Source organism: Anser brachyrhynchus (genome assembly GCF_964034855.1).
Source record: "Anser brachyrhynchus genome assembly, chromosome: Z".
NCBI lineage: Eukaryota > Metazoa > Chordata > Aves > Anseriformes > Anatidae > Anser > Anser brachyrhynchus.
This window is the reverse complement of record NC_137697.1, coordinates 39,492,492-39,519,108: the sequence shown is the minus strand read 5'-3', so window position 1 is coordinate 39,519,108 and position 26,617 is coordinate 39,492,492. Positions and strand designations below refer to the sequence as shown.

Below are 26,617 nucleotides of genomic sequence, written 5' to 3'. Positions count from 1 at the left end.
CCCTATTTTTCATTTGAAGTCTTTCCACCAGTTTTGTCCACATGAGTTACTCTACTGGCCCACTCTACTGTGATTCTATGATCCATAAGAAATTTTTCACTCAGACGGTGGTGAGGCATTGGCCCAGGCTGCTCACAGAAGCTGTGGATGCCCCATCCCTGGAGGTGCTCAAGGCCAGGCTGGATGGGGCTTTGGGCAGCCTGGTCTGGTGGGAGGTGTCTCTGCCCATGGCAGGGCGGTGGAACTGGATGGGCTTTAAGGTCCCTTCCAGCCCAAAGCATTCTCTGATTATGTAATTCTACTGGCAACTGTGGAATAATCTTGGTATTTAAATGCCAGTGGAGTCAATTCCTCAATTCCTCAGTGTCATCAGCAGCAACAAAACCACGGAGCTACCTCTAATCTCCTGCTTCTAACCTGTTAGCCCTCAAAGCTTAAAAATGACGGCCATCTTACGGTGTAATGGGAGGTCAGTAACCTCTTCCCTGAACAATCTGATTAGGAGCTCCAGAGTCTTTGCAGTCTCCTCTTCCTCCAATTCTCTCCCTTCTGCTGGTGAGAGAACTTAAAATCAGATGAAAAGTGCTGTTAAGTGTTCAAGTAACTCTGGAAGTTCTACAGAAAGCACTGAATCTCCAGCTTTTCAGCTATGTAAATTTGGTCCACAATGCTTTATTAATTTGATTTTTTTTATGTATGGTTTAACATAACATCACCAACAAAGACATGTGGGCCACATTCTTTTTTTACTAATATAAATTTGGGAGAAGCTATACTGAAGTCACTTGAACTAAAATAGCGTGAAAACCAAAAAGAATGCAAAATTAAATCTTCCAACTTCAAAGATCTCCAGGAAGCAAGAGATGATGACTGCAATTATTATATGCAATCAAGATTCTGCTCCCATACAGAAATCCATAACAAATTAAAAAAGACATGAAGAGATGTACAGAAAATGTAAGTAAAATGAACATGCTTTCAAGTAGAGTTTTTCCCATAAAGTCAGACTTCAAGAGAAATGTAGCTACCCCACAGTAGTGGCTGCTGCAGCTGACATCTTAAAACGCCTAATTAGGTCACTCTATGCATGCACTATCATCATTTCATACCACTCTAACATGCTGGGGAAACAACCCCCTTAAGAAAAGGGAAGTATTTGGGGATATAAAAAACACAGTAAGTATCAGCTAATGAGGAACAGAGAAAGAAAAGTGCCAAACACTCTAAAGCCCTGAAACTTAAGATAATGACTAAAATTTATGACTGCTTCCTTCCCTGGCAGACAGGAGTACAATTAGAATTCTCAAAACAACAATTCCTTTGTGCTGGCATGCTGTTATGTTTATACTGCTACAGATAGGCTAGAAGATAAAAAAGTAAATAGTACAGCACCCTTTTTAACCCAAGATAATAGCGCACTTTTTTTTTTTTTAATGTGGCTTTGGGCATGGTTTTGCACATAGCTTAGTCTTAACTGAAGTCATTTGGGTAATTATCATTGCATGGGCAGGAATTAACCATTTACGTTAGCTTGCTATATGCACAGAACCTCTGTTTGAAAAAAATCACATGAAACAAGAACAAACGAGCTATTATGAGTCACTTAATAATTCCTTTTGCTGTCCAAACAGCTTGATATTTAAACAGCTTAAATTATTCCTTTATTTCCATTTTTTAAATTTTGAATGTGCTTGGCTTGATGAACTGTTGAAAGAAAAGCTTCAGGAAGTATGCATGTCCTTTCTTTCATCCTTCACTTATATTCAATGATATGGATCACTTGGAACAGACAGTCGTTAGAAGAAGCATAAGGAAATACTGTAATAATGCTTATAGGTTTTCTCATCTCCTTCACAAAGAAAGCACTATTACAATATTCAGAATATGCAATCTGGATAACCACAGATGGTTTTGCAACAGAACACCCTGCAGGCATTCCCTACAGATTCTGGGAAAGGTACATGCAGGGGAAGCACTGACATCTTCCTAAAGAGACATAGCATACCAGCATATGAACCTTGAAGATTTCATCTACTGTGTGCTGTCATTTTGGCCTACACATCTCTTGTCCCTTTCTTTTTCTTTTTATGTTGTGTGTACATCTTGCCCTTCCTGGTTCCACTGATCATTACTTTTGTCATACATCTAAGTAAAATGGCTATTTTCTTCCTCATTTACAGTGATGGTCCATAAGGACCCATGTCAACGTTTAAGCACCATGGCTCTGAAATAAGAAATCACTAAGCTGCTCTCCCCGTTTCATATGGCTTCAAGAACATGTTACTCAACATCACGCTTTCCTACAAATCAAACCTCCATGCAAAGCATCAGAAAATATAATCTGTGGTAGGCATCCAAAGCAACCAGGAGTCATGCAAGTCTCTTGACACTTTCATTTACGAGTTAAGTGAGCAAAGAACTATTATTGCAAACTCAATGAAGTTATTTACAAAGCAATGAGGCTTATCTGACAAAGGAGAGTGTCACTGAACGCTGAAGTCTTAAATGTTATAGATCTTTTTAAAAGTGAAAGTAAAACTAAACCAAAATCTATACAATATTATTATTGCATGCCAGCAGTATTTTGTACTTTCTTCCTTAAGTAACATTGCAAGAGGAAAGCTGGAGAAAGGAATCTACAGAAATATAAATCAAAACATGTAACATGAAACAAAAAGTTTCATTACTTGCTTAATTACACAGTTTGTAAAAAGAAATCTGACACAATAAGCTTAGCAGTTCGGACTTTTAGTTCGTCTAAGCACTTAGGCTGGCCGTTGACAACTGCTCCAATAGCTCCATACAAAATGAATAGTCTGTGAATATAGCTTTCCCTTCAGTCCTCCCCTTTCAAAAGAACATTGCCTTTAATTCCTCCTTTGGATGTTTTTTTTTCATATTATATATGCCTAAAAGCATCTATTCTAGCGTTGACACTAGGCAAACAGTGAATAAAAATAGTGTTTCATTCTCTGCTATGAATAAATACTATATCTGATTACCAACTTACATATTTCTTAAAACATAAAAAAAATAAATGGGGAATTTTAATTGTTAGACACTGCCTTACTAGTAGAGCTGGTAGAACTAAAGTTTTATTGTCACTGCACAATTGGAAACTGTACTGTAAAAAACAAAAATATTTAATTAAGTTTTTTGTTCTCCACAATTCCATGAAAATTTGATAATATAATCCTTACAGTTTGCCTTCCTCAGCTTCCAAGGCCCAGAGTTTGACTAGAAAATCATAAATCACAAATAGCTTATGAATAAACTCTGTATCTGAATTTTAACACGCTCGTGTTTTGTCAAGACATAATGGTGAAGTCAGTGACAAGAGAAAACATAACAAAATGATAGCAGCATCAAGTACTGAAATGAATATACATAATAAAAGAACTTCAGTTTTGCAAATGAGGAAATTCAGAGGCTTATATTTTTCTTCCTGAGCCTTATGAAAACTAAAGTTCATAGCACAATGGATGTAAGTAAAACTACCAAGAAAAACCTACTTAGCAACAACTAGAGTTTCAAAATTGATTTAACAAAAATAACGCAGCAACTTTATATGGATAGAAATTTGACACTGTTAATTAGATGATAACAATGAGTCCAAATAAATACAGAAGGAGATGAACTTTCTTTACCTAGCCATTCCCAGGCTGGAAAAGTTGGAAGGAACTATCAAAACATCAAGCCTGGAAAAGGGATGGGTGCCCAGTGTGGTGTAAGCAGCTGAGAGGCACTGAGGAATAAGCTGAAGTAGATGTTCTTCACAGCATTTCATAAGGCACCATGGAGCAAAGACTCTGTAAGGAATGACTCTCTGCAACCTGGCAGCAGGACTTTGGAAACGGCAGGGATATTCCACATGTCCACAGCTTTCTTCATGCCATCTGATAATAACAACAACAGAAAATAGTTTAATATGATATCAGAAACATGCACAACAGAGTATATTAACACAAGGATATTTCCTAGGCACTGGAATGATATTTTCTAGACACCAGAATCACAGAGTTAGTTCACATAAAACCATCTCATTTATCTTCTCATACCATTCATTCATGCAAAGCACTGTGAAAACATAGGTCAGAATCTTTACTGCATACCTGACTGAAACTGATATAGTTACTCATAACTAAAAAAGAAGAGAGTAGTCAAACCTTGTTTTTATAATAGATGTGAATCAATTGAACAAGTGCTGAAAATACAGATAAATTAAGTAATAATACAAAAATATTTGTTCAGAGAATTCCTATTTAAATCATTACATTTTTATTTACCCCATAAACATATTAGGTGCAATAGAATGAAATTTAAAGTTTTTCTGTTGTTGTTGTCACTATAAAATTCTCAAGGAGTTTTTACATTTTTTTAAATGTTTTTTCTCAAGTAAAAACATTAGATATCAATTCAGTCTTATCATCACAGACATTTGAAGCTATCACATTTGGATCTAGATTATTTTACATTACCCTTACAGAATATTCAAAGCTGTAGCTGGAAAGATGAGTAAATTTGATCCTTCTTAAACACTGAGTCATACACCTTTACAACAATTTATCTGCCCAAATAGACTTGTATCTAAGCAGAAATCAGCTTCATGTTTTCACCTCCTAGCTTGTCTTCTGTGCAGCACAGAAACTCTCCTTGGTTTCAGATTTCATCTTAAAGAAGCTGGTTCTACTATGCCTTGACAGGCAAAGCATTTACTGTTACTGCACCAAGTATCACCAAAAGCATTTATATTTGTAAGATCATGCTCCAGGTGAGTGCTGACACACAAAAACAAATGAAAACATGTAGGAAAGAACTACATTTTGCAGAAGTGCCAAAACTTTTAACACCTTATATAACTTTTTTTCAGTGAAAGATGTAGACACTGATTACATATATTAGCAGAGAAACTACATCTCTCATTACGCATTTTTTTCCAAAAGGTGGTTTAAAACAGAATATTTTTTTCTCTAAAAGAATGTAACTTTGTATTTAATTGTCAGAGTTGAGACTAGGCAGGAACATGAAAACTAGCACCCTATCTCTTGTGAAAGTTGCCACAGAGTCCTTAAGAAGATAGAAAACTTATTTTACATTCTAGCTCCACTTAATATTTTGACACAGTCACCTTATGTCAAACTCACTGGCACATGGATATAAATTACATTACACCTTTAAATACCTTCTTCAGAAATCCCTCGTCTTCCTGCCATCCAAGAGTCTATCCCCATTATCTTATGCGGGACACTACCTTATTATCTGCCTCTCTATATCTATTTCACATCCTTTCCAGAAAGCTCTGCTAATGGCTTGGTTACATAGTCTTAATAACTAAAATAAATAACAAGTATTTGTTTTGCTAACTCCCAAATAAACATCATTTTTTGTCAGTTTTTCTTTCAAGTCATTAGTTTTATTTATTTCACTGTCACTACTTCATCTGTTGTAGATACATCACCTCATCTCTGTCAATTAACTCATCCAAAAGCGATAATAATAATGACCATCATACTGATTAAAACTTGCAGTAACTTTTGCTAGAGAAAGCTACAAATACATTTCCCAGTTTCCAGAAGTTTAAAAAAAAAAAAAAACACAAAAAAACTCATTTACTCTATCACCACACTGTCAGAATAAACTTTTGCATTAAATCAATAAAAATACCTATTCCTGAACAAGCTGTACTTTAGAGGAATATGTAGTTAACAATTGCTGAGTATTCCTGTTTGGGTAGTCATATTAGAAACATATAAATAGTAGATGAATAAATATGAAATGATTTCTAAATGTTTATCAAACCTACAAACTATTCTAAAGCTTGACTAGGCATGTCTTACTGATCTTAGACAAAACATGAAAGTTCCTATTCTCAAGATTTATTAGCATTTTTAAAAAATTAGTCAAGCTGCAAACCACAGAATCCTTTAATTTTAAATTCCAATAATCATGTCTTCATTTTCCAAAGTGTCACTAACTCTGTCAAAATGGTAAGGACTTCCACAGTCTTCATGTTAACACAGCATTAGCCCTAAAACAGTTACCTAACAACCTTTTTTTTAGGGTAAGCTTCTAATTGCAAAATAGAAAAAACATTTAAGGAATTTGAAAAGCTGACAGTAATATGTGAGGAAATCAAGTGTCATGTCTGAGACTTCTGTTAACTAAGGTGAACACATGTGAAAACAAGCTATATTGCTCCACAAAATTAATTTTTAACTTCATTTCTCATTTGCAGGCCTATGTACTATTGCGATGTTCACTCACAATCCCGTAAGAATTTAAACACTATGATCAGCTTTGACTGGATTGGAAAGAGGGATAGACGCATTAAAAATAATTATTTTTCTACACGTTTGGTGAAAGATAGCTAAGTAGCCACTGCACATACTGGACAACAGGCTATTTTTTTTTATTGAACAGAATGAAGAATCCATCTTTCTTTCACAGGACCATTGCAATACTACACATCACCCTAGGCAAAACACTGCAAAGGCCAGCTCTAACTTGGGATGGGACTGGACTGGAAGGGAAAAGTAGGGGACTTGGAGTGAGTAGGCACTATGATACTAGAGGGCATTAGGTATCCAGAATGGCCCAAGCCTAGTGGCATCACAGATCTTGCAGACAGGCGTTGTAATAAAAGATGGAGAATCTGGTACTGTTACAGCAGGGCATTAAGCATGACAGGATGTAGGATGCAAATCCAGAGGACATTAGGATTAGACTTATTACTCACTAAGCAGCCTTTTTTCACATAAAAAGAACCACATCGTTACCCGTGAAATAAAGCCTTTGGAATTATTTCCCTGTAAAGATTTTTCGGTTCATATTAAAAAAGTTCTATTTTGATTCCTGTACTGAAATGGCTCCTTTCCACAGAGTAAATGAAAATGCTATCCATATATACCATTTTTCAACAATAATCTAAACACCAACCTGAAATCAGCTTGTGAACATGGCAAAGAAAACTCATTGTTTGTCTGGACAGCAGGTGTGAAGGACTGTTTAACTTCTTGCCAGCATCCCACAGCGATTGTGAAGGTGGATGCTGGCATTGGCATAGTCACATAGTAGTACCAGCTCATGATACCTGTGAGTAAAAAGAACATTTGTACAGACTCATCAGTCACAGCACACAGACGGTACTTGATATTTTTATGTACTTGAGATTGTGGACCAAACCTCTCGCCATACATCATGGTTATTTATGTTGAAGAAGGAAAAATAATTTCACTGAGACAAGTAAATGCAGTCATATGTAACCACCACGGATTCAGTATTGTTCGCTTACACCCACATTCCTCTATCTGCTGATTTTTCTATCTATAAAAAAAACAATCATTACTGAGATGTTATTAATGCAACTTAACATGACTGTACTCCTACTGCCCAAGAAGTGCATCAGATACGAAATCTAATAGAATCTTTAGACACAAAAAGATTAACATTTAATTCTTTTGACCCTGGATCACCACCTCATGATTTTGTCTTATCTGTATGACCTTGCACAGAACAAACACTTTTCTTTGTGTTCTGGACAGTACCAAACTGACAGGAAAGATTTAACAAACAACACTAGTGCTTGTGAATCAGACCTGGCAATCTGAGATACATGACGTGCCAAACAGGCAGTGAGAAATCAAAGCTCAGAATCAGATGGGCTATTGCCAAAGTCAATGATTTGGTCATGATAATCCAGGAGCTGCTATAACAAGATTAGAGAGTCTATTAGAAGGTAAAAAGATGAGTCTCATCAGTATGGGAACACAGTGCTGGAAGACAGAGAGTACACTATAGGCTGACTGTATTTGTGAACATGTGTGGACAAACTAGAGGATATTTTAGGACAGCATACTTTTCATTAATTTAAATGTTGCTTAGGTTTTCCATCTGTCCCTCTAAAACTGAACACAGCTTAAGGGTAAAATTCAAGTACTCACTTATGGACCCAAATACAGTTACTATACCATATTAATACCTTAATTGCTCTTGGAACGAGCCTAAAATGAGTTACAAGCCACAGAATCATGTGCAAATAAGTGTAGCCATGGAAACTGTGGAAACATACAAACTTCAGTTGTTTTAAGAGAACATTAATACTTGCAATGGTATTCTAACCAGGGCTATGGAACACTATCAAAATGAAAAAAAAAAAAAAGAGAAAAAAAAAATCCTGTGGCTGCCACAAGGCATAGAGAAAAGAAACAACAGCACAGCTAAGTATCTGTGGGTCTCCTAACCTAATGACACACAGAATATCAAGCTGTTCAAAGAAATGACAAGTAAAAAAAACTTTTTGCTTAGTCTCAATGAATTTTGCCACCTACTATTTTGTATAAGAAAACAATATTGTATAATGCAATCTAAGAGCAAGATAAAGCCTCTACCTCTTACATGCCCTAGTAACCACCTACACTTCCTCAGTCCATTCTACTTCTGGCAACATTTACCATTACCATCAAAAAGCTTTGATCTGTATTGTCAGCTGAACGTATATTATCCCTGTAATTTTCCTAACCTTCCAACAGCATGGGAGTAGAGGGAACTTATTTGCTCCAAACACATTTGAAACAAAGAGGATAACTGTTTTGACAAATTCTTTTTTTTTTTTTTTTTTTTTAAACTTACCAAAGCTAGCAAAGAGCCAAGGCAAGCAGATCCCACTTCGAGAGAAAGATGCCACCCAGGAGAGCAGCAATTTATCTTTTTGAAATACGAGACTGTCATGTAGTAGTACAATGTAGAGCTTCACTGATATAAACTGTGCTAAAAGCCCACGCCTGCTCACATTGAAGCCAATAGCAGCTTTTCCTTTCACTTCAATGGGCACAACAGAAGACCGAGAGACAGTCTAAAAAACTTCACTTTGTGTAGTATCTGTTATGTAAGATGTGTTACAAAATGTTCTATGCAGTTACGTTAATAGTAAAGCCTTCAAATAACAGCAAAGGAAGAGAATTTGAGGAAAAACTAATGCATTTTCAGCAGTGTTCTGAAGTAAGCATGAAAGTCAAAAGGCAGTCACAGAAAAACTGTTCACGATAGCAGAGAAGGTATAAAGAAGGCTCCCACAGCAGTGAGAAGATTGTATAAAAGGAAAGGGAAGAGGTCTGTGCTATGCAAACAGAGGGAGCGGAGAGGGTTACAGTGAGAAACACGTTTAGCAAGACAGGCTGGAGCAAGCAAGACCATAGAGGTTTTTGGGGTTTTGCTGTTCATTTTTTTTTTTTTTTTTTTTTAATTTCGCTTGAACAGAAAGTCAAAATCAATGGGGAGTCAGTTTAGCAGTCCAGAGAGAAGAACAACATGTACTGCACTCACAAGTTAATATGAGCTGGCAACAAACATATGCTTTTCAGAGCCAGAGCAAACCTTGAAAAAGGAAGAAGGTACCAAAGAAAACAGAAAATCAGTTTTCTTGATATGTGTCTCCAGATTTATGTAAACTTGGGTTTCCTGAAGAAGAGACAAGAAACTGACATACAGCTCCACATCTGTTTTCCAAGTCCTGTATATTTTGCAGGCCTTTTAGAGACCATGCAAACTCCGGATGTTCCTAGAACAAGATACAAGATTTATATTGTCTTTACACATGCAGCTCAGGCTCATTCTATTTCTTTCAGGGATTTTAGATGCCCTCTCCATTCATACTCTAGATCTGTGTATAATTGTATATTTATCTCACAGTGGATTTCTCTTGAACAACTGAATCACGAGCACTGTCATGATCATAGAATCACAGAATGGTTTGGGTTGGAAGGGACCTTAAAGATCCCCCAGTTCCAGCCCCCCTGCCATGGGCAGGGACACCTCCCACTAGACCAGGTTGCCCAAAGCCCCATCCAGCCTGGCCTGAAACGCTTCCGGGGATGGGGTATATACAAGTCCTCCGGGCAAGCTGTTCCAATGCCTCACCACGCCCATGGTAAAGATTTTCTTCCTTATGTCTAATCTAAATCTACCTTATTTTATTTTAAATACATTACTCCTTGTCATATCACTACACTCCCTGATAAGGTATCTCTCTCCATCTTTTTTGTAGGCCCCCTTTAAGTACTGGAAGACAGCAGTAGGTCTTCCTGGAGCCTTCTCTTTTCTAGGCTAAACAATGCCAAGTCTCTCAGCCTGTTTTTATAGGAGAGGTGGCTCCAGCCCTTTGAACATCTTCACAGCCCTCCTATGCATTTGCTCTAACAGGTTCATGACTCTCTTGTGCTGGGGTCCACAGAGCTGAATGAAGCACTCCAGGTGAGGTCTCACAAGAGTGGAACAGAGGGGCAGAATCAGCTCCCTTGACCTGCTGGCCACGATTCTTTTGGTGTAGCCCTGGATACAGTTGGCTTTTTGGTCTGCAAATGCACATTGCCAGCTCACGTTGATTTTTTTTATCCACCAGAAGTCTTTTCCAGACCCAAGTCCTTTTCCACAGGGCTGATTTCAATGAGTTCTGTGGTCCGTCCTCATGTCTGCATGTCATTGCCCTGACCCAGGTGAAGTACCTTGGACTTGTTGAATCTCATTAGGTTCATGTGGGCCCATCTTTCAAGCCTGTAAAGGTCTGTCTGGATAGCACTCCCTCCCTCTCTTATATCAGCTGCACCACTTAACATCACTTGGTGTCATCCACAAACTTGCTGAGGGTGCACTCAGTTCCACTGTCCATTTCACCAATGTAGATATTCAAAAGTACCAGTCCCAACAGGGACTGCTGAGAGGCACCACTTGTCGCTGATCTCCACCTAGCAACTGTGACATTGACCACAACTCCTTGGATGTAACCATCCAGCCAATTCCTTATCCACCAAATAGTCCATGCATCAAATCCATGTATCTCCAATTAAGAGACAAGTATCTTGTGTGGGACCATATCAAAGGCTTTGCACAGGTCAACAGACGACATCATTTGCTCTTTCCTTTTCCACCAATGCTGTCACTCTGTTGTAGAAGGCCACCAAGATAGCCAGGCATGATTTGCACTTTCTGAAGCCATGTTGGCTGTCACCAAGCGCCTCCCTGTCTTCCACACGTCTTAATATGGCTTCCCAAAGGATCTGCTTCATGATCTTACTGAGCACAAAGGTGAGACTGGCTGGTCTGTAGCTCCCCGGGTCTTCTTTTTTACTCTTTTTTAAAAATGGGTGTTATATTTCTCCTTTTCGAATCACTGGGAACCTCACCTGACTGCCACAACTTTTCAAACTTGATGGATAGTGGCTTTGCAACTTCATCTGCCAGTTCCTTCAGGACCCTAAGACACATCTGATTGGGTCTCATGGACTGATCTTCTATGGTGGATGGGACTTCATTCTCTTGGTCCCTGCCTTGAGACTTGAGAACTATAGTAAGAGCAATTGCTGGTGAATACCGAGGCAAAAAAGTTCTTCTCCACATCAGCTGTAACCAGGTTCCCTGTTACACTCATCATAGGGGTTATGATTTCTTTTGTTTTCCTTTGCTGTCTTGTGTACCTGTAGAAAGTCTTTGTGCTATTCTTCACATCCCTAGTCGAGCTTCACTCCAACTATGCCTTGGCTATCCTGATCCTATCCCTACACTACCAGGCCGGATCCCTATAATCTTCCCAGTATGTAGGTCACTGCTTCCCCTGTCTATGCGTTTCCATTTTGTGCTTTTGTTTGGTTAAGAGGTCCTGACTCAGCCGTGCAAGGGAGCTCTCTCTAAAATGTGTTAACTGATGAGTGACTTAAATAGTCTTTATATAGGCAACGCTTCTCTACAGAAACTACCATGAAGTACTGTTTCAAATAGAAGTCCCATTTATCTTCTGTCTTCTCTCTCTGGTAAGGCTATATCCCAACTTCACATTTTCTTCCATAACTTTAATTCCTTTATTTAACTTTCTTCAGACCAGTGGGTTTTGTTTTGTTTTCCTTTATCTATATCCCCACTATGCCCCGGGATCACAAGCTCCACTCTGCTCCTTTTCCCATTTCTCCTGCCTGCCCTCTAATTTCCAGTGGCTTCCTTGTAGACAGCACCACCTCTAGGGTATGAGAAAGTAGTGCAGATCAAAAATGAGATGGCTACCCTTTCTCTACTAGAAATAATAGCATTTTGTACCACAAAACCATTTTCGGACTAAGCAAGGGCACCCTGGGAACAAGAGATTAGGCAAGGGTTAGTCAATGGGAAAAATAAAGGAAGAGCACCCGAGTCCTTTTATTTGTAATGCTTATTTCCTCTCAGTAAAACCAAACTTAATTTAAAAGTAATTAGATTCCCATACATAGTTACTTTTGGTGAAATATTTCATTTTCCAAAAATGATTTTTTTTTCCCATTCTGCATAGCAAATCTATCATATCACAATTACACAAATCATGCAGCAACAATCACCTGTTCTATGAGGTAAAACTGGAAAACATCACAGTCAAAATTTAGGACTAAATTTAACAAAAGAAAGAAACCATAAGTTATTTATAACTGTTCAAAAGAACAACTTAAAGGCCATTTATTTTCTGTACTTGAAATAATAATGGATTGTGTAATTACTTACTAGAATTTTTAATGCATTATCTTTGAAATCATGAAAATTGTTCGAGTCCTGCAAAGTCCATTGTAGCTGAAGAAACACCTGAGAGTCAGTGTTGGTTAATGCCTGATGGATTAAATTGTCTGTATTTTGTGGTGTTTATATATATGTTTGTGCAAACTATTTTAGGGGAAAAGATACTAATAAGTAAAAACAACTTCCATGGTTTACTAAAAAAACACCACTCAGCTACCTCTAGGCAAAAAGAAAGGTACCCCACTCTCCCAGAATTTGATATACAAAGAGCTAGCACTAGTATGTAAAAATGCAGTTTAGTAAGTAGTTATCCCAAAACTACTAACTGGCTGAGGCACGAGGGTGAAGAACCCTCCAGCTTTCCTTGTAACTTGTAGAATCTTTGATCTCATCTGTAAACTGGAACTTCTCACACAGCACTCTCGCATTCATGCTGGAGCATTACTTCAGCACTGACACAGAGGGATGAGTAGCACAGAACCACAAAATCACAAAATGGCTTGGGTTGGAAGGGACCTCAAAGATGGATGCCATCCACCAGATCAGATTGCTCAGGGCCTCTTCCAACCTAGTCTTGAACACCTCCAGTTGAAAAGTAAATCCAACAGCTAAATGGCTTATATTACACATACACTGCATATACATATATAAAGCTTGGAAGAGTGTCTGATACCCCCAGAGGGCTGTGCTGCTATTCAGAGACCTCGACAGGCTGGAGGGTTGGGCCGAGAGGAACATCATGAACTTCAACAAGGGCAAGTGCAGGGTCCTGCACCTACGGAGGAATAAGCCCAAGCATCACCACAGGCTGGGGGCTGACCTGCTGGAGTGCAGCTCTGCAGAGAGGGACCTGCGAGTCCTGGTGGACAGCAGGCTGACCAAGAGTCAGCAACGTGCCCTTGTGGCCAAGAAGGCCAACGGTATCCTGGGCTGCATTCAGAAGTGTTGCCAGCAGGACAAAGGAGGTGATCCTCCCCCCCTGCTCAGCCCTGGTGAGGCCACACCTGGAACATTGTGTCCAGTTCTGGGCTCCCCAGTACAAGAGGGACATGGAGCTACTGGAGTGACTCCAGAGGAGGGCTACTAAGATGATTAGAGAACTGAAGCAGCTGTCATACAAGGACGGGCTGAGAGAACTGGGCCTGTTTAGCCTGGAAAAGAGAAGACTGAGAGGAGATCTCATTAATGTCTATAAGTATCTGAGAGGGGGATGTCAAGAGGATGGAGCCAGTCTCATTTCAGTTGTGCCTAGCAAGAGGACGAGAGGCAATGGGCACAAACTGAAGCACGGGAAGTTCCATCTAAATATGAGGGGGCACTTCTTCACTGTGAGGGTGACAGAGCACTGGAACAGGTCACCCAGAAAAGCTGTGGAGTCTCCTTCTCCGGAGATACTCAAAACCCGCCTGGATGCCATCCTGCACAATGTGCTCTAGGTGATCCTGCTCGGCAGGGGGGTTGGACTAGATGATCTTCAGAGGTCCCTTCCAACCTTATCCATTCTGTAATTCTGTGATCTCCTGTAAGTCTTTTTCCCTAGGACATTATCAATAGTATTTTTTTGACATTTTATTCTTCCCTAAGTAGACCATAAGGAATGCATAGTATTGTGAAGCACTTCTAGATCATACTTGAATAGTTACCACTTGTACTTGAGTAAGTAACATATCAATATCTTTCAAGCAACTGTGGCCTCAATTCATTTCAAACGACAGGATGAACTGTAATTTTAGAGGAGACAGAATGCAAAAATGACATATGCAAGGAGTACGCCAGGTTTGGGGAAAGTGTTGATCTGCTGGAGGGTATGGAGGCCCTGAGGAGGGATCTGGACAGGCTGGATCGATGGGCAGAGGCCAATGGAATGAGGTTCAACATGGCCAAGTGCCAGGTCCTGCACTTTGGTCACAACACCATGGAACACCACAGACTTGGGGGAGAGTGGCTGGAAAGCTGTGCAGAGGAAAGGGATTTGGGGGTGTTGGTTGATGCCCACCTGAACATGAGCCAGCAGTGTGCCCAGGTGGTCAAGAAGGCCACCTTCAAGAAGGCCAAAAAGGCATCCTGGCTTGTATTAGGAATAGTGTAGCCAGCAGGACCAGGGAGGTGATTATTCCCCTGTACCCAGCTCTGATGAGGCCTTACCTAGAGTACTGTGTTCAGCTTTGGGCCCCTCAGTACAAGAAGCATGTCCAGAGAAGGGCTATGAAGCTGGTGAAGGGCCTGGAACACAAGTCCTGTGAGGAAGAGCTGAGGGAACTGGGATTGTTTAGTCTGGAGAAGAGGAGGCTCAGGGGAGGCCTTATTGCTCTCTACAGCTACCTGAAAGGAGGTTGTGGGAAGCTGGGGGTTGGCCCTTTCTTGCAGATAACCCGTGATAGGACCAGAGGGAATTGCCTGAAGTTGTGGCAGGGGAGATTTAGGTTGGAAATTAGGAGACATTTCATCTCAGAAAGAGCAGTCATGCATTGGAGCAGGTTGCCCAATTGCCCGGTGGTGTCACCGTCCCTGAGGGCATTCAAGGAAAGGTTGGACATGGTCCTTAGGGACATGATTTAGTGGGTGATAGTGGTAGTAGGGCAATGGCGGGACCAGATGATCTTGGTGGTCTCTTCCAACCTTAATGATTCTGTGATTCTAGGATACACTACTTCCAAAAACTACAAACAGCAAATGAGGAATCTGACTATTCCGTGAAATTAGCCTAGCCTAATCTAGCACCAGTGTTGGATCAAAGCATCTGTGCATCAAGAGATGTAGTTCCATGAAGCAGAATGCAGATCTCTGTTTAAATGTGTATAGGTACAAACCTTGCTTGTTCTCTTGTCTGCCTGCATGCTTGTTACAAATACATTTTTTAAAGGAAAAAAGTATTAAGGTAACTTTTAGCTCTGTTCAGAATAAATTCATTCACAACTGCTTGCCAAAATGCTTATTCTTTCCAAGAAACTGCATTTTAAAGAATATGTTTTGGTGTTCTGCCAGTTATATGTAATTTTATAAATATGCAGCACAGAAATAGCATACTGTACATAAATAACCTAGGAAAAAATAATTTCCATTGAAGGCACTCTGAAAGGCTTTAAGGTGTGTATTATAAATGTAAAGACAAAACTGTAAGTTGGATAGACTTCATACGCCTCACATAACTGCATAATGACAACATATATGTGGGACAAGCCATTTAACAATACAGGCCATTTTTATCTTTTTAACTTCCAAAAGTATTACTAAAGAAACTAGTGAATCTGGATTCCTGAATTCAATAAGAATTTAGCCAGATTAACACTTGAACTTTGTTTTTACATCATTTGTCACAATATTAGTCCTTTCTTTTCTTTCCTCAGTACCTCTTCTGTACCTTTTTACAATTCCAAACAGCTCTCTAACAGTCATTTGCCATTTTTATCTGTATATACACACCCAGATGATGAGGCTGTCATCAATTACTGAGTCTTTGAGAGCTACTGGAGCACAATGTTTAGTACCTTTAAAGAATAAAAAAATAAAAAATAAAAAAATAAAATTCTTTTTATCACAACACCATAATCAGGATAAGCGAAGAGCTTTGTATGCACCACATAAATCCAAAAGTAGAGTCTTCCGCACACTGGGGAATGCCATCCTAGAGAGAGGCAAAGGACAGAAATAGAGTAGGTGCATCTGCTGCTTCTCTTCAGTAAAGTTTAGCACAAAAGTTTGCTACTGTTACATGTCTACTAAAGGAGCCAGCTTTAATGCTGCATTTGGTTCTTCCCTGTTCACTACACACTTTTCACTCAGCACATCATTAGCACAGTGAAGCTAAAATGAGTCATTTCCTCTCTGCTGGCCTTTCCATTAAAGACTTCTTACACTATTTCTTGCTTTCACAGAGATCTTAGGAAAGGATATACACCATGTTAGCCTTATGAAAAAAATAAAATTAAATTAAATTAAACCAAATCTTTAGGCAGACACATGAATTACCAACATAAACTGACCCATTGCAACTACTAGAAAGGATTTGAACAAAAACCCCATCTATTCTCCACAGGGTGACAAGGCTGGCCTTGGGTGGCTAAGCCGCAATACAGTCATTAATGATATGGTACCCTGATGTCATTCTCAACACTCCATCAACAGCATTTTAAAAATGTTTTTCCCCAGTATTACTTTTTCTCTTAATTCCACTATAAATTTTTAATAGGTTCTTTAAACTAGTGATGAAACAATGTTAATGAGGAAATCATTCTTTCACAACACAGACTTTTCAACTACCTAACTGGTCTAAGAGAATATTGATTTTAACTTACCTATACCTATTTATATTGCCTGAAAATCTTCCCCAGGTTTCTGTTTCTATAAATTCACATAAGCATCCTTTTTCCTGTTAATATTTCAAACCATGCAGCCACCACTAAGGGACAGGCAACAACTCATTAGCAAGGTGTGAGTGTCGATAAAATTAATTAAACAATAATGGCAGAGCTGTTCTTGTAGTCTTAAATCAAGAGCACTCTTGTTTTCTTGATGCCAAGTCAGGAAAGTATTACCGTCTAAATGAGCTGAGAAGCTCATTGTGGCAGTTTTCCATATTTCAAGAGCAGAGTCAAGGCTTGAAACAGGCTTCACATATGGCCAAAAATAACCAGATAATTTAATGCAAACGATGGCTCTGAAATCAAGGAAACTTTCATTCCTTTTTTGGTCCCTCAAGAGTAAACATGTCTTTTTAAAGGGGAAGAGAAGAAAGATTTTCTTCACAGAAACATCAAATTCTAATATTTTCGATGAGCCACGTTTCATCAAACAATCTTTTCAGAGAATGAAAACCTTTGCAGAAAACTTCAATACATTCTACAATTATTTTGTCCAAAAAGAAGAAAAATTATGAACATCAAAAGTATGCTTAAGCTCCTTTTCAGTCCAAACACCTTCGTATCTTTCTCCCTTAAAGAAAATTTTGGCCATATCTAAATATAGGCATCAGCCCATTCTGCAAGTCTTGAGAGACAAATTTATTTTATCACTATCAGTGATGAGGGATTACACAAGAATTCTGTTCATCATAGCAGTAGCTAAAAAAATTCTTAAACTTTGACTAATATTTGAAATTGAGAAAGGATAAAACTGAGCAAACAATTCCTCAAACCAGGAATAAATAAAAAATAAAAAAAATAATAAAAAGGAGTTGGTAACTTTCAGGACAGGTATATAATGTAAAGTATTATCTTGCTGTCAGCGTTGCACGCTAGGAACCTACTTACATTTTGTCAATAAAAAAAAACAAACATGGTTGACATGCTGCTGTATATTTTTTCAGGGATTCATGAAAAAAAAATTCTTTAGTGCCACTTAATATAACATGATACTTCTAAAGATTCTGCAAAATGGGAGGTGAGATGTGAGACTAATTTGCCTTTTAGAATAATAAAATTATTTAGGTTGGAAAAGACCCATGAAATCATCAAGTCCAATCAACAAACTAACCCTATTAAGTGCACCATTAAACCATATCGCTAAGCACCGCATCCACACAACTCTTAAACACCTCCAGAGATGGCAACTCTACCACTTCCCTGGGCAGCCCATTCTAATGTCTGACCACCCTCACTGTGAAGATATTATTCCTGATATCCAACTTAAACCTCTCCTGGTGCAACCTGAGAGCATTTCCTCATGTCCTCCCACTTGTCACCTGAGAAAAGAGACTAACAGCCTCCTCACTGCAACCTCCTTTCAGATAGTTGTAGACAGTGATGGAGGTATCCTCCCCAGCCTCTTTTTCTCCAGACTAAACAGCCTCAGTTCCCTCAGCCAGTCCTCAAAACTCTTGTTTTCTGACTAGAAAACTCTAGTTCTCCTCTGTACGCTCTTCTCTTGAGCAACTCAATATCCTTCCTTTAGTGCGGGGACCAAAACAGAACACGGTACTCAAGGTATGGCCTCACCAGAGCCAAGTACGAGGGGATGATGACTTCCCTAGTCCTGCTGGCCACACTGCTTCTCATACAAGCCAGAGTGCCATTGGCCTTCTTGGCCACCTGAGCTCACTGCTGGCTCATGTTCAGCTGGCTCCCAGCCAGCATCTCCAGGTCCTTCTCTGCCAGACAACCTTCCAAACACTCTTTCCCAAGCCTACTACTCTGCATAGGGTTGTTATGCCCCAAGTGCAGCACCTTGCACTTTTCCTTATTGAATGTCATATATTTGGACAAGGTCCATTGATCCAGCCTATCCAGATCCCTCTGCCGAGCCTTCCTACACTCAAGCAGATCAACAACACCTTCACTCAACTTGGTATTGTCCACGCATTTACTGAGGGTGCACTTGATCCCCTCATCAAGATCGTTGATTGAAATATTAAACAAAACTGGCCCCAATTGTTGTGTGTTTTCCAATCCTCTCCTACCTTCCTTAGGATTGTAAATATTAAGATCTTCAATTACTTCAAAACCAACACTTCAAAATAGTTCAACTGGAGGAAGATGTTCCTTGAGTTTTAAGAGCTTATTTTATCAGAATGAGTGAGATACAAGGTCTATAAACCTTATTTCATCTATTTACAATTAGAGTATATGCCTGTGGAACAGTAAGCCTTATCCAAATATAAGCAGGACCATGTAACTGGTACCAGTGCCTTTCTCCATTACAAATGGAAATGTATACATTTATTTAGGGATTTGATTTTCCCTAAATAAAATATAATTCTGAATAAATCTTAGACAAATGTCAGTATTTACTTCCATTTTGAGGCAGATGCCATGCTGAATATCTATTGGCATTGCCCTCTAAAAATCAGTGTATATATCCACTGGCTGGATGTTAGACTCATCCCACAGAATGCTCCCATTTAGTTTACCTCCATTTCTGTGTGTCAGAACTAAGCTCTCTTCTCCTGTCCATGGTCTGACCACAGAGCTGGGCTTTCTGCACTGGTGAATGTTGATTACGATCAGCAGCGGTGCTGTTTACATACCAGTTACTACATGTGCTGGGGGAAAGTCAGTGAAAGTAAAGAAGAAACTGACCTATCTCCTGGGGCTAGCATTGGACCAACTGTACTTAAACGAGGCCTAACTAAGGAAAGGTGATTCTAACTACTAATGTTATTAAGATGCATGACAATCCTAACTTTTCACTTAACACCAAAGAGTACTGCTGCCATAAATCAGGCTACATATTTAAAGTCCTGACAACAGAACGACTGACACTAGAAAATACTGACCATATTTCCCAAAGAGTCTCAAAACTAATGGGAGTGAGACACGCTTTTTGTCACATGTATCGCTACCATAAAAACTTCCTTCTCTGTGCAGACAGAGATTTAAAGAATGAAGTACAACCAATACAGAAGAAAAATGCTTGCTTGCTTGCACACATGGTATGATTTTCCAATGAGAGGAGGGAAAAAAAAAGGAGGGAGGGAAGGGGAGGGAAGGGGAGGGAAGGGAAGGGGAGGGGAGGGGAGGGGAGGAGGACCAGATGTCACGTACATGTGAACTGACCAGATATCAGGTACGTATGGACTGATATTCTTAATTTATTCAGTATTTTTCAGAAAACGGACATGACACAATGACAGATCCTAATCATTGCCACACTGCGCTGCAATTGGACTGAAAAACTACAACATAAAGTTTAATTAATTACTAAGGCTTGAAGTGGTCAAGAGCCTGATATGGTACTTTACCTGCCAAATGTTCAACTACAGAGAGATTGAAACAGTCAATTTACAACAACTGAAATCTAGGTCTGGAAAAAGTAAAAGAATCCTTGAATTCTTACTAATTCTTACTGATCCCTTGCACAGGTAACTTCCACAGAATGACATGGAGATTACAGACAGACATGCTTTGTGTGTTTTTACATCCTTTCAAAAATCATGCATTCACTAAACTGTATCTCTAATTAGGAAATAACTGAAAATACTTTGCTGTAGAAAATGTATTTCACCTTCTTGAAGCTGGACTGGTTCTGCTGAATTTTCACCACTCATTAAAACAACAAAGCTTGCAGCTGTTCGGACTGATGCTTGCCATGTTGACAAGGCAATGGGTGGTTCTTGGCAAGGGAAAAGGGCTCTGTTGTTTATTGGTGATCCCATCGTATAAACACATGGCCTAAATGGAAGGAATAGAGATTGAAGTTAGAGTTTCAATAAGAAAGACTGAATTAGGTTTTCTGTCAAAAATGAAACACTGTTTTACTGCTTTTACATTTAACCTTCTCAGTTATGTAGATTTCAAAACAGTATGACATGAACCAACCAAAGTATCATCTAAGCCGTTTAAGAGAGGATGAAGAAAAGCAAAATTACTACAATAATTTTTGCACATAAAACAAAAGAATAAATATTTCCCTCTTCCACATGAGGAAATGTTTTCCAGCCTCATACAATAGCTCTACACAGAAACTGCAAGACCAAGGAATTTTCCTGAGTGTCTTCTAAAGATGCCATTATAGTCTTCACCAACAGCTGTGACACGTTGTGATCACACTAGGGCTTTTATTACCGTTAATCCCATCTCTCTGTACAACTTAGTGGCTTATGCAAACTTAGAGCAATAGATCTAGCACTGAGCCTCATGCAGTCACAGCCTCAATAAATCTTGACATTTTTGCATTTCTTCTTGTAATTAAGGAAATGCATGCTAGGTCACCTGCCTTGCAGGTTTCCAACCACAGCACATACAATGAAAAAGATGTATTTCTTCCCTATCAGCCTCAGCTTCTTTCAATCTTTCCACATAGTGATCTTCGTTGTGGTATTGATCTTTCTGCAGTTTCTCCAGCCCTCTCATGGGCACCCTCTTCATCTGTTGCCCCTTTGCTGTCTCAACAATATCTCTATTTTGCAATGGCTAAGATCTGAGTATCTTCTACACTTCTCCCCAGATAATTCCTCCATTTAAATAATTCCTTCCCTAAAGCCAAGTCTCAACCACACAGAAGGAAAGAATATGAAAATATTACTGCTACAGCTTTTTTTGCTCTTCTCTTTATAAGTGCTAGCTGTGCTATTGGATCCAGAGTTGTCCACGGTACAACCAAGTTTCTATAGCTTATTTAACACATGCCAACTCAGTTGCTTCAAGTTTCTGTATGTGTGCTCTTAACCCACAGCAAACACAACATATTTAAAGGCAGTGTACACTGATGTGTTTTACTTTAGATTTGTAACAGGCATACTGTCTATCTCACAACTGTGAGACCAAGAGCAAGTGAGTCAGTTACTATGATTTCAACCTGAAGAAATTACAGAGGAAAATGTTACAACTTGGAAAACGGGCTGGCAGAACAACACTGTGCTCAAATGCTAGCAGAGGCTAAAACTCACAGTACAGAGAAGGGGATGAGACATTTTGGGCTGTAAACAAGCATATATGTAATATATCACACTAAAAAAAATAGAATGATCAGATGTCTCATATTAATATTCTAAGTTTCCAAGCCTCACACAGATAAGAGCGTATCAGTTATCAGAATTCAGAAGAATATTCAATAAAGCTCCATGTGTTAATTTTTAAATCTATATTATTTCAGTGTTGGAAGACTGGGATCCCAGAGTCAAATATAACACAAGCAACACAGAACAGATGTTGTTTATACTATTAAGATTATCTCATTCTCAGAGAGTACTTTTAACCTGCAGATCATAGTGTTTTACAAATCCTGTCAACAGAGTTTTAGAGGCGGAAAAAAGGAAACGAGTGAATGGTCACTTAGTGCCAGTGTTCAAGCTGGAAGCCTCTTAGTCCAACAGTTTTTGCATTGTACTAGAAATCTTCTCTTCATGAGAAATATAATAACATATTACATAAATAACCTTTTTCCTTAAATATTTTAGGGCTGAAAGAGACACACAGGTAGGTCACAAGCCCCTACAGTTATGGCCAATGGAGAAACTGAGTTAGAATGGTGGAGAAAGATTGGTCAAATACCTGATTTGTTTTCAAAACTGTCTCCTTTCCACTTCTCACCCATGGGAAATATTATTTTTGTCCAGAGATACTTATTATCTTCATTACTTCAAATGAAAATTTATTCAAAATGTCAAAGTCTGCTAAGAAAACAGCAATGAAACATACAAAAGCTTTCTGAATTTTGTGAGGAAACTATGAGAACAGTGATTACATCAGCTGCTAATTAGACATTCATATATTCATGGCTAGAGCGCCTGGAGACTTGCTGATTGATAGTATGCCATCAACTGAGATGTCAGCTAACATTGAACAGTCTGCTGTTCTGCTTTAGAGAGGAAGTTTTATAAGATGAACTGATGATTATGGAGAATTATCTTTTCTTCCTTCATTGGAATTTTTAATCTATTTTCTTCTCACCCTAAAACATACCTCCACAGATTTTATTGTTTCTCTTGAAGAATTTTGTTTTACTTTGCTATTTTTTTTTATACTTCATTTACAGTAATAATTTAACAACACTGGTAACAGCAAAGTGTTACGTTAGGATGCCCACTGCAGCTGGCAGTTTTCTCTGTTCTAGGCTACGCAGCAAAATTCCAGCAAAAAGAGGATCAGAAAGAAAATTCTTATCCTGATATAGATTTCCTTCCATCTGATACTGAAGAAAAAATTACTTGCTAGCCAAGGTACATCAAAGAATATCAGTGACAAATAACCAGTTTCAGATTGTTTCCGTCAATAGAGACAAAATTTGCTTTTTTCTGATTTACCGTTACCACTACTAGCAAGAAACTTCACGGTTCCTCTTTTTTTTTTTTTTCCTGATCTATTCTTTCCACCTTTCTTCTTTTAGTTTTTGTGGTCTGGAAACATTCAGATCATGTACTTGGGTAACATGTTGTTATGCCAACCATAATCTTTGCCACTACTGGTTGGAAGAGATAAGGAAATCAAATACAGCACAAATAAGCTAAGCAGAGAACTCAGGCTGTTTGTCTGATTTCCTGTTACAATGGAAAGACTAGCATCCACAAAACAAAGCAGGTCACAGGCCACTCATCCGGCCAACTTTATGACTAGTAATTCCCAGTGGCTGATGATCCAGACTACTGGAGAAATCAAGCAGGAGTTGTGATATTGTTTGGTTCTGCCCCATGATGAGACCTGGGGCTCTGTGTTGTGCAGTAATCTCCCAAAGGCATGGATTCTGAGGAAAAATCGATTCATTCAACTTTAACTCATCAGTATTCTGTATATTGCCATAACATAACATAACCAGTTCAAACCAGCTCTTGGCAAATCTCCCTTTCCCATGTAGGAATACGTGTTTAATACCAAATTAAGCTACTACAAGCTAATAATAATACCAATACTCTGTTCTCTGAACAGGAATCCTCAAGTCTTCTCTGAGGCACAGTAAAACACCTCAACCACATTCCAAGGCTCAGCCATCTCAACACGCTTTGGTTACTGTCTGTTTGAGGCTTTCTCAGGGAAACTGTCCAGCTCAGCAAACCTGTCCTCTTGCTGTATTTGGAGAAAGGGACACCCATTTCTCCAAATGTTGTCTCCATGTAAGGTGGCAGCCTCTAGCAACTGCAAGGCTACTCCCTGTAAAACCACTGCTGCTTGCAGCTGTTTCATATTCTAAATTACACGATGTCATTTGCATGAAGCAGCAGGGCTTCCTGCCACCTAACTCATACCTACTTATCTCTTTACACAGTTGCAAGTTGCCAGTGATTGCCATCAGACTCCAACAGAGCAAGCATTCTTGTTTTCATTTTTCTGTTGAACAAAACACCAGTCAATAACTATCCACGCCTTTTACAAACTGTTCTCCAATTTAAAAGTAGCAAATATGATTATGAGAGGAGTGATTCTACTGACGTTTCCAGCAATCGCTGTTATTGTGATTCTGCTTTTCCAACAGCTGCATGGCTACCTTTCTAAACCAATCTTTCCCTGCAAATTTCTTGGACCTGTGCCAACTAACTTGTGGTCCACATCAGATGTATCAAACGTGCTTCTTCTAGACATACTTTGCACAATCTCCTGTTGAAAAGTTGTACCTTTTGGTGCAGCAATCAGCAGAAAGCAAGGATGACAAGGTTAATACAGGGCAGATTTTTCCCTTCAAAGTTGCTATGCATATTTTTAGACAGTTTTTATTTAATCCTTACTGTATTCAACATAATACGTAAGAACACCAGATTGACTACAGTACCAAAGAACAGTATCAAATTAAATGCTTTACCTCATGATCATCGATAAGAATCCTTACTTGCTAAAATATTACTGTGGGATTCTGTCTCCAGCACGGCAGCACTACTGATGCAACACTGCCACATACTCCTAAGTGTTAGGCAAACCTGTTGAAGCACCTTGATGGGCTGACACCAAGTTTCTCCTTCCCAGTAATTAAATATGTTTTATGCACACTGCAAGGACATATACCCCCTACAAGGATATTAGTATAGTGCCAAAAGTAGGTTTTTATTTTAAAACATTTCTATATTTAACAAATATAAAAGTGAGAATACTTCAAACACAAGTATAATTCTGTTAAAATTGCAACACTACCTTCTTAGTTTGAAACCCTGATGCTGCATTATGCTAATAAACAATTGAAAAGGTTTGAAGCAGAACTGTTTTCTCTTTTTTTTTCATGTTAAGTATGTTACAAATACTATACCAAACATTTCTTTTGTTCCTGTTTTAATAATAATGTTATTGATCATTATTAAAAGTTACCTGCCAATTTTAAGAACTGATACAGTGCCTATAATTTCAAATTTTGGAGAGACAAGAATCTCTGTATATGTATGCATCTACATGTGCTTACCCATGTTATTCACTATTTCTCTGTTTTGTCCTTTTTTTAGTACTTCTGCATAAATGCACGGAAAAGTTTTTTATTACAAAAAACTTGTCCAAGGGCTAAATAGCACCTCCGCTCTTGATCATCAAAATATTTTTTAGTATCAAAGAACAAATAGGGAAATGCTGAAATTCTGTGTGTTCAGCTCCTGCCTTTACTGAAAACAGAAGTGTAACCTGATGGGCTTACATCTGCTTTAGTTACAATATACCTAAAAACACCTCACAAAGCTTTGTCATAACAGATTATTTTGTGAATTATAATTCAAACATAGTTTAAAATAAATACAATGCAAGTCTTCATAAAATAGTTAGCGCATTGGGTAAATTTCAAAACACTTGTACTAGTGCTAAATTAGAGGAAATGTACTGAAGTGGCCACACAATGCTTGTGCTTTGTTATCCACTTTACTTTACTTTCTTTGAGGTTAGAACCACAGACTATAGACTCCTTTGGGAAATGATTTGACATTTACCTAAAAAAGCACTACACACATAATTTGGAACAATTTATAGAAATCCCCTATGAGAATAAAATGTAGTAGTACTTTTCCCATATATTGTAAATGGGTTTTATTTTAGAAATGAAAAGAAAAATATGACCACATTTTGTAGAATGAGGTTTACCACTGTATTTATGTGTTCATCTTGTATGGAATTTGATTTTAGAAAATGCAACAAGAAGAATTCTAATGACTGTGACATAAGATCTTATTTTCTGATAGGTATTAATTTCTCAAATACTCTACAAAAGGCAGAAAATAAACAGCTTGAGACTATCTAACAGCAGCTATCAGACTTCCTGACCTATGCCAAGCCATCTTTTCCTGCTTCATTATTGATTCATAAAATATTATCTGTGTAAAACCGGCATGAAGTATCTCTAAAGAAAGCATAACACTTTGCAGTGAAAGGAAAAAGAAGTCAAAACTAAAAGACTTAGTGATTTAGATTGTTAAAAAAGACCTTGAAATAATAGAAGTATTTTCATGAGGCAATACACAGAAGATTTCTACGCCAGCTAAGCGTTGCTAACATTAGTCTCAAAGACTTTAATAAAGACCAGGGAGACACTGACACACTATGTGATTACAGGCAGTTGCCTTCCATTTGCATGCTTTAGTCAAAATTCAGATTTTTCATAACTAAAGATACTATATAGAGTTAAACTTCCTACACCAATACCATAAATAACTTCCTGGGGAGTGAGGAGAGGAGGGGAAGGGGAATAGGTAATGAACATGACTGACAAACTCCTGGGCTTGACGCTGATCATGGTTTACCAGTAGAATTACCTAAAT

General features: G+C 38.5%; 1 protein-coding gene across 21 annotated transcripts in view; it reads right to left on the bottom strand.

Moving 5' to 3' along the window:
• AOPEP (aminopeptidase O (putative)) overlaps positions 1 to 26,617 on the bottom strand; it is a 198,495-nt gene that overhangs the window by 155,839 nt on the left and 16,039 nt on the right. For all 21 annotated transcript variants that reach the window (XR_013943187.1, XR_013943188.1, XR_013943189.1 and 18 more), the window contains exons 3-5: positions 20,467 to 20,633; positions 6,937 to 7,090; positions 3,648 to 3,896 (exon numbers count right to left, since the gene is read on the bottom strand). Coding sequence is in view for 9 of the 21 variants with exons in the window: in XM_080573008.1 (XP_080429134.1) it covers positions 3,648 to 3,896; positions 6,937 to 7,090; positions 20,467 to 20,633 (570 nt within the window). In the remaining 12 variants the exon portion in view is untranslated. The remainder of the gene's footprint in view (positions 1 to 3,647; positions 3,897 to 6,936; positions 7,091 to 20,466; positions 20,634 to 26,617) is intronic.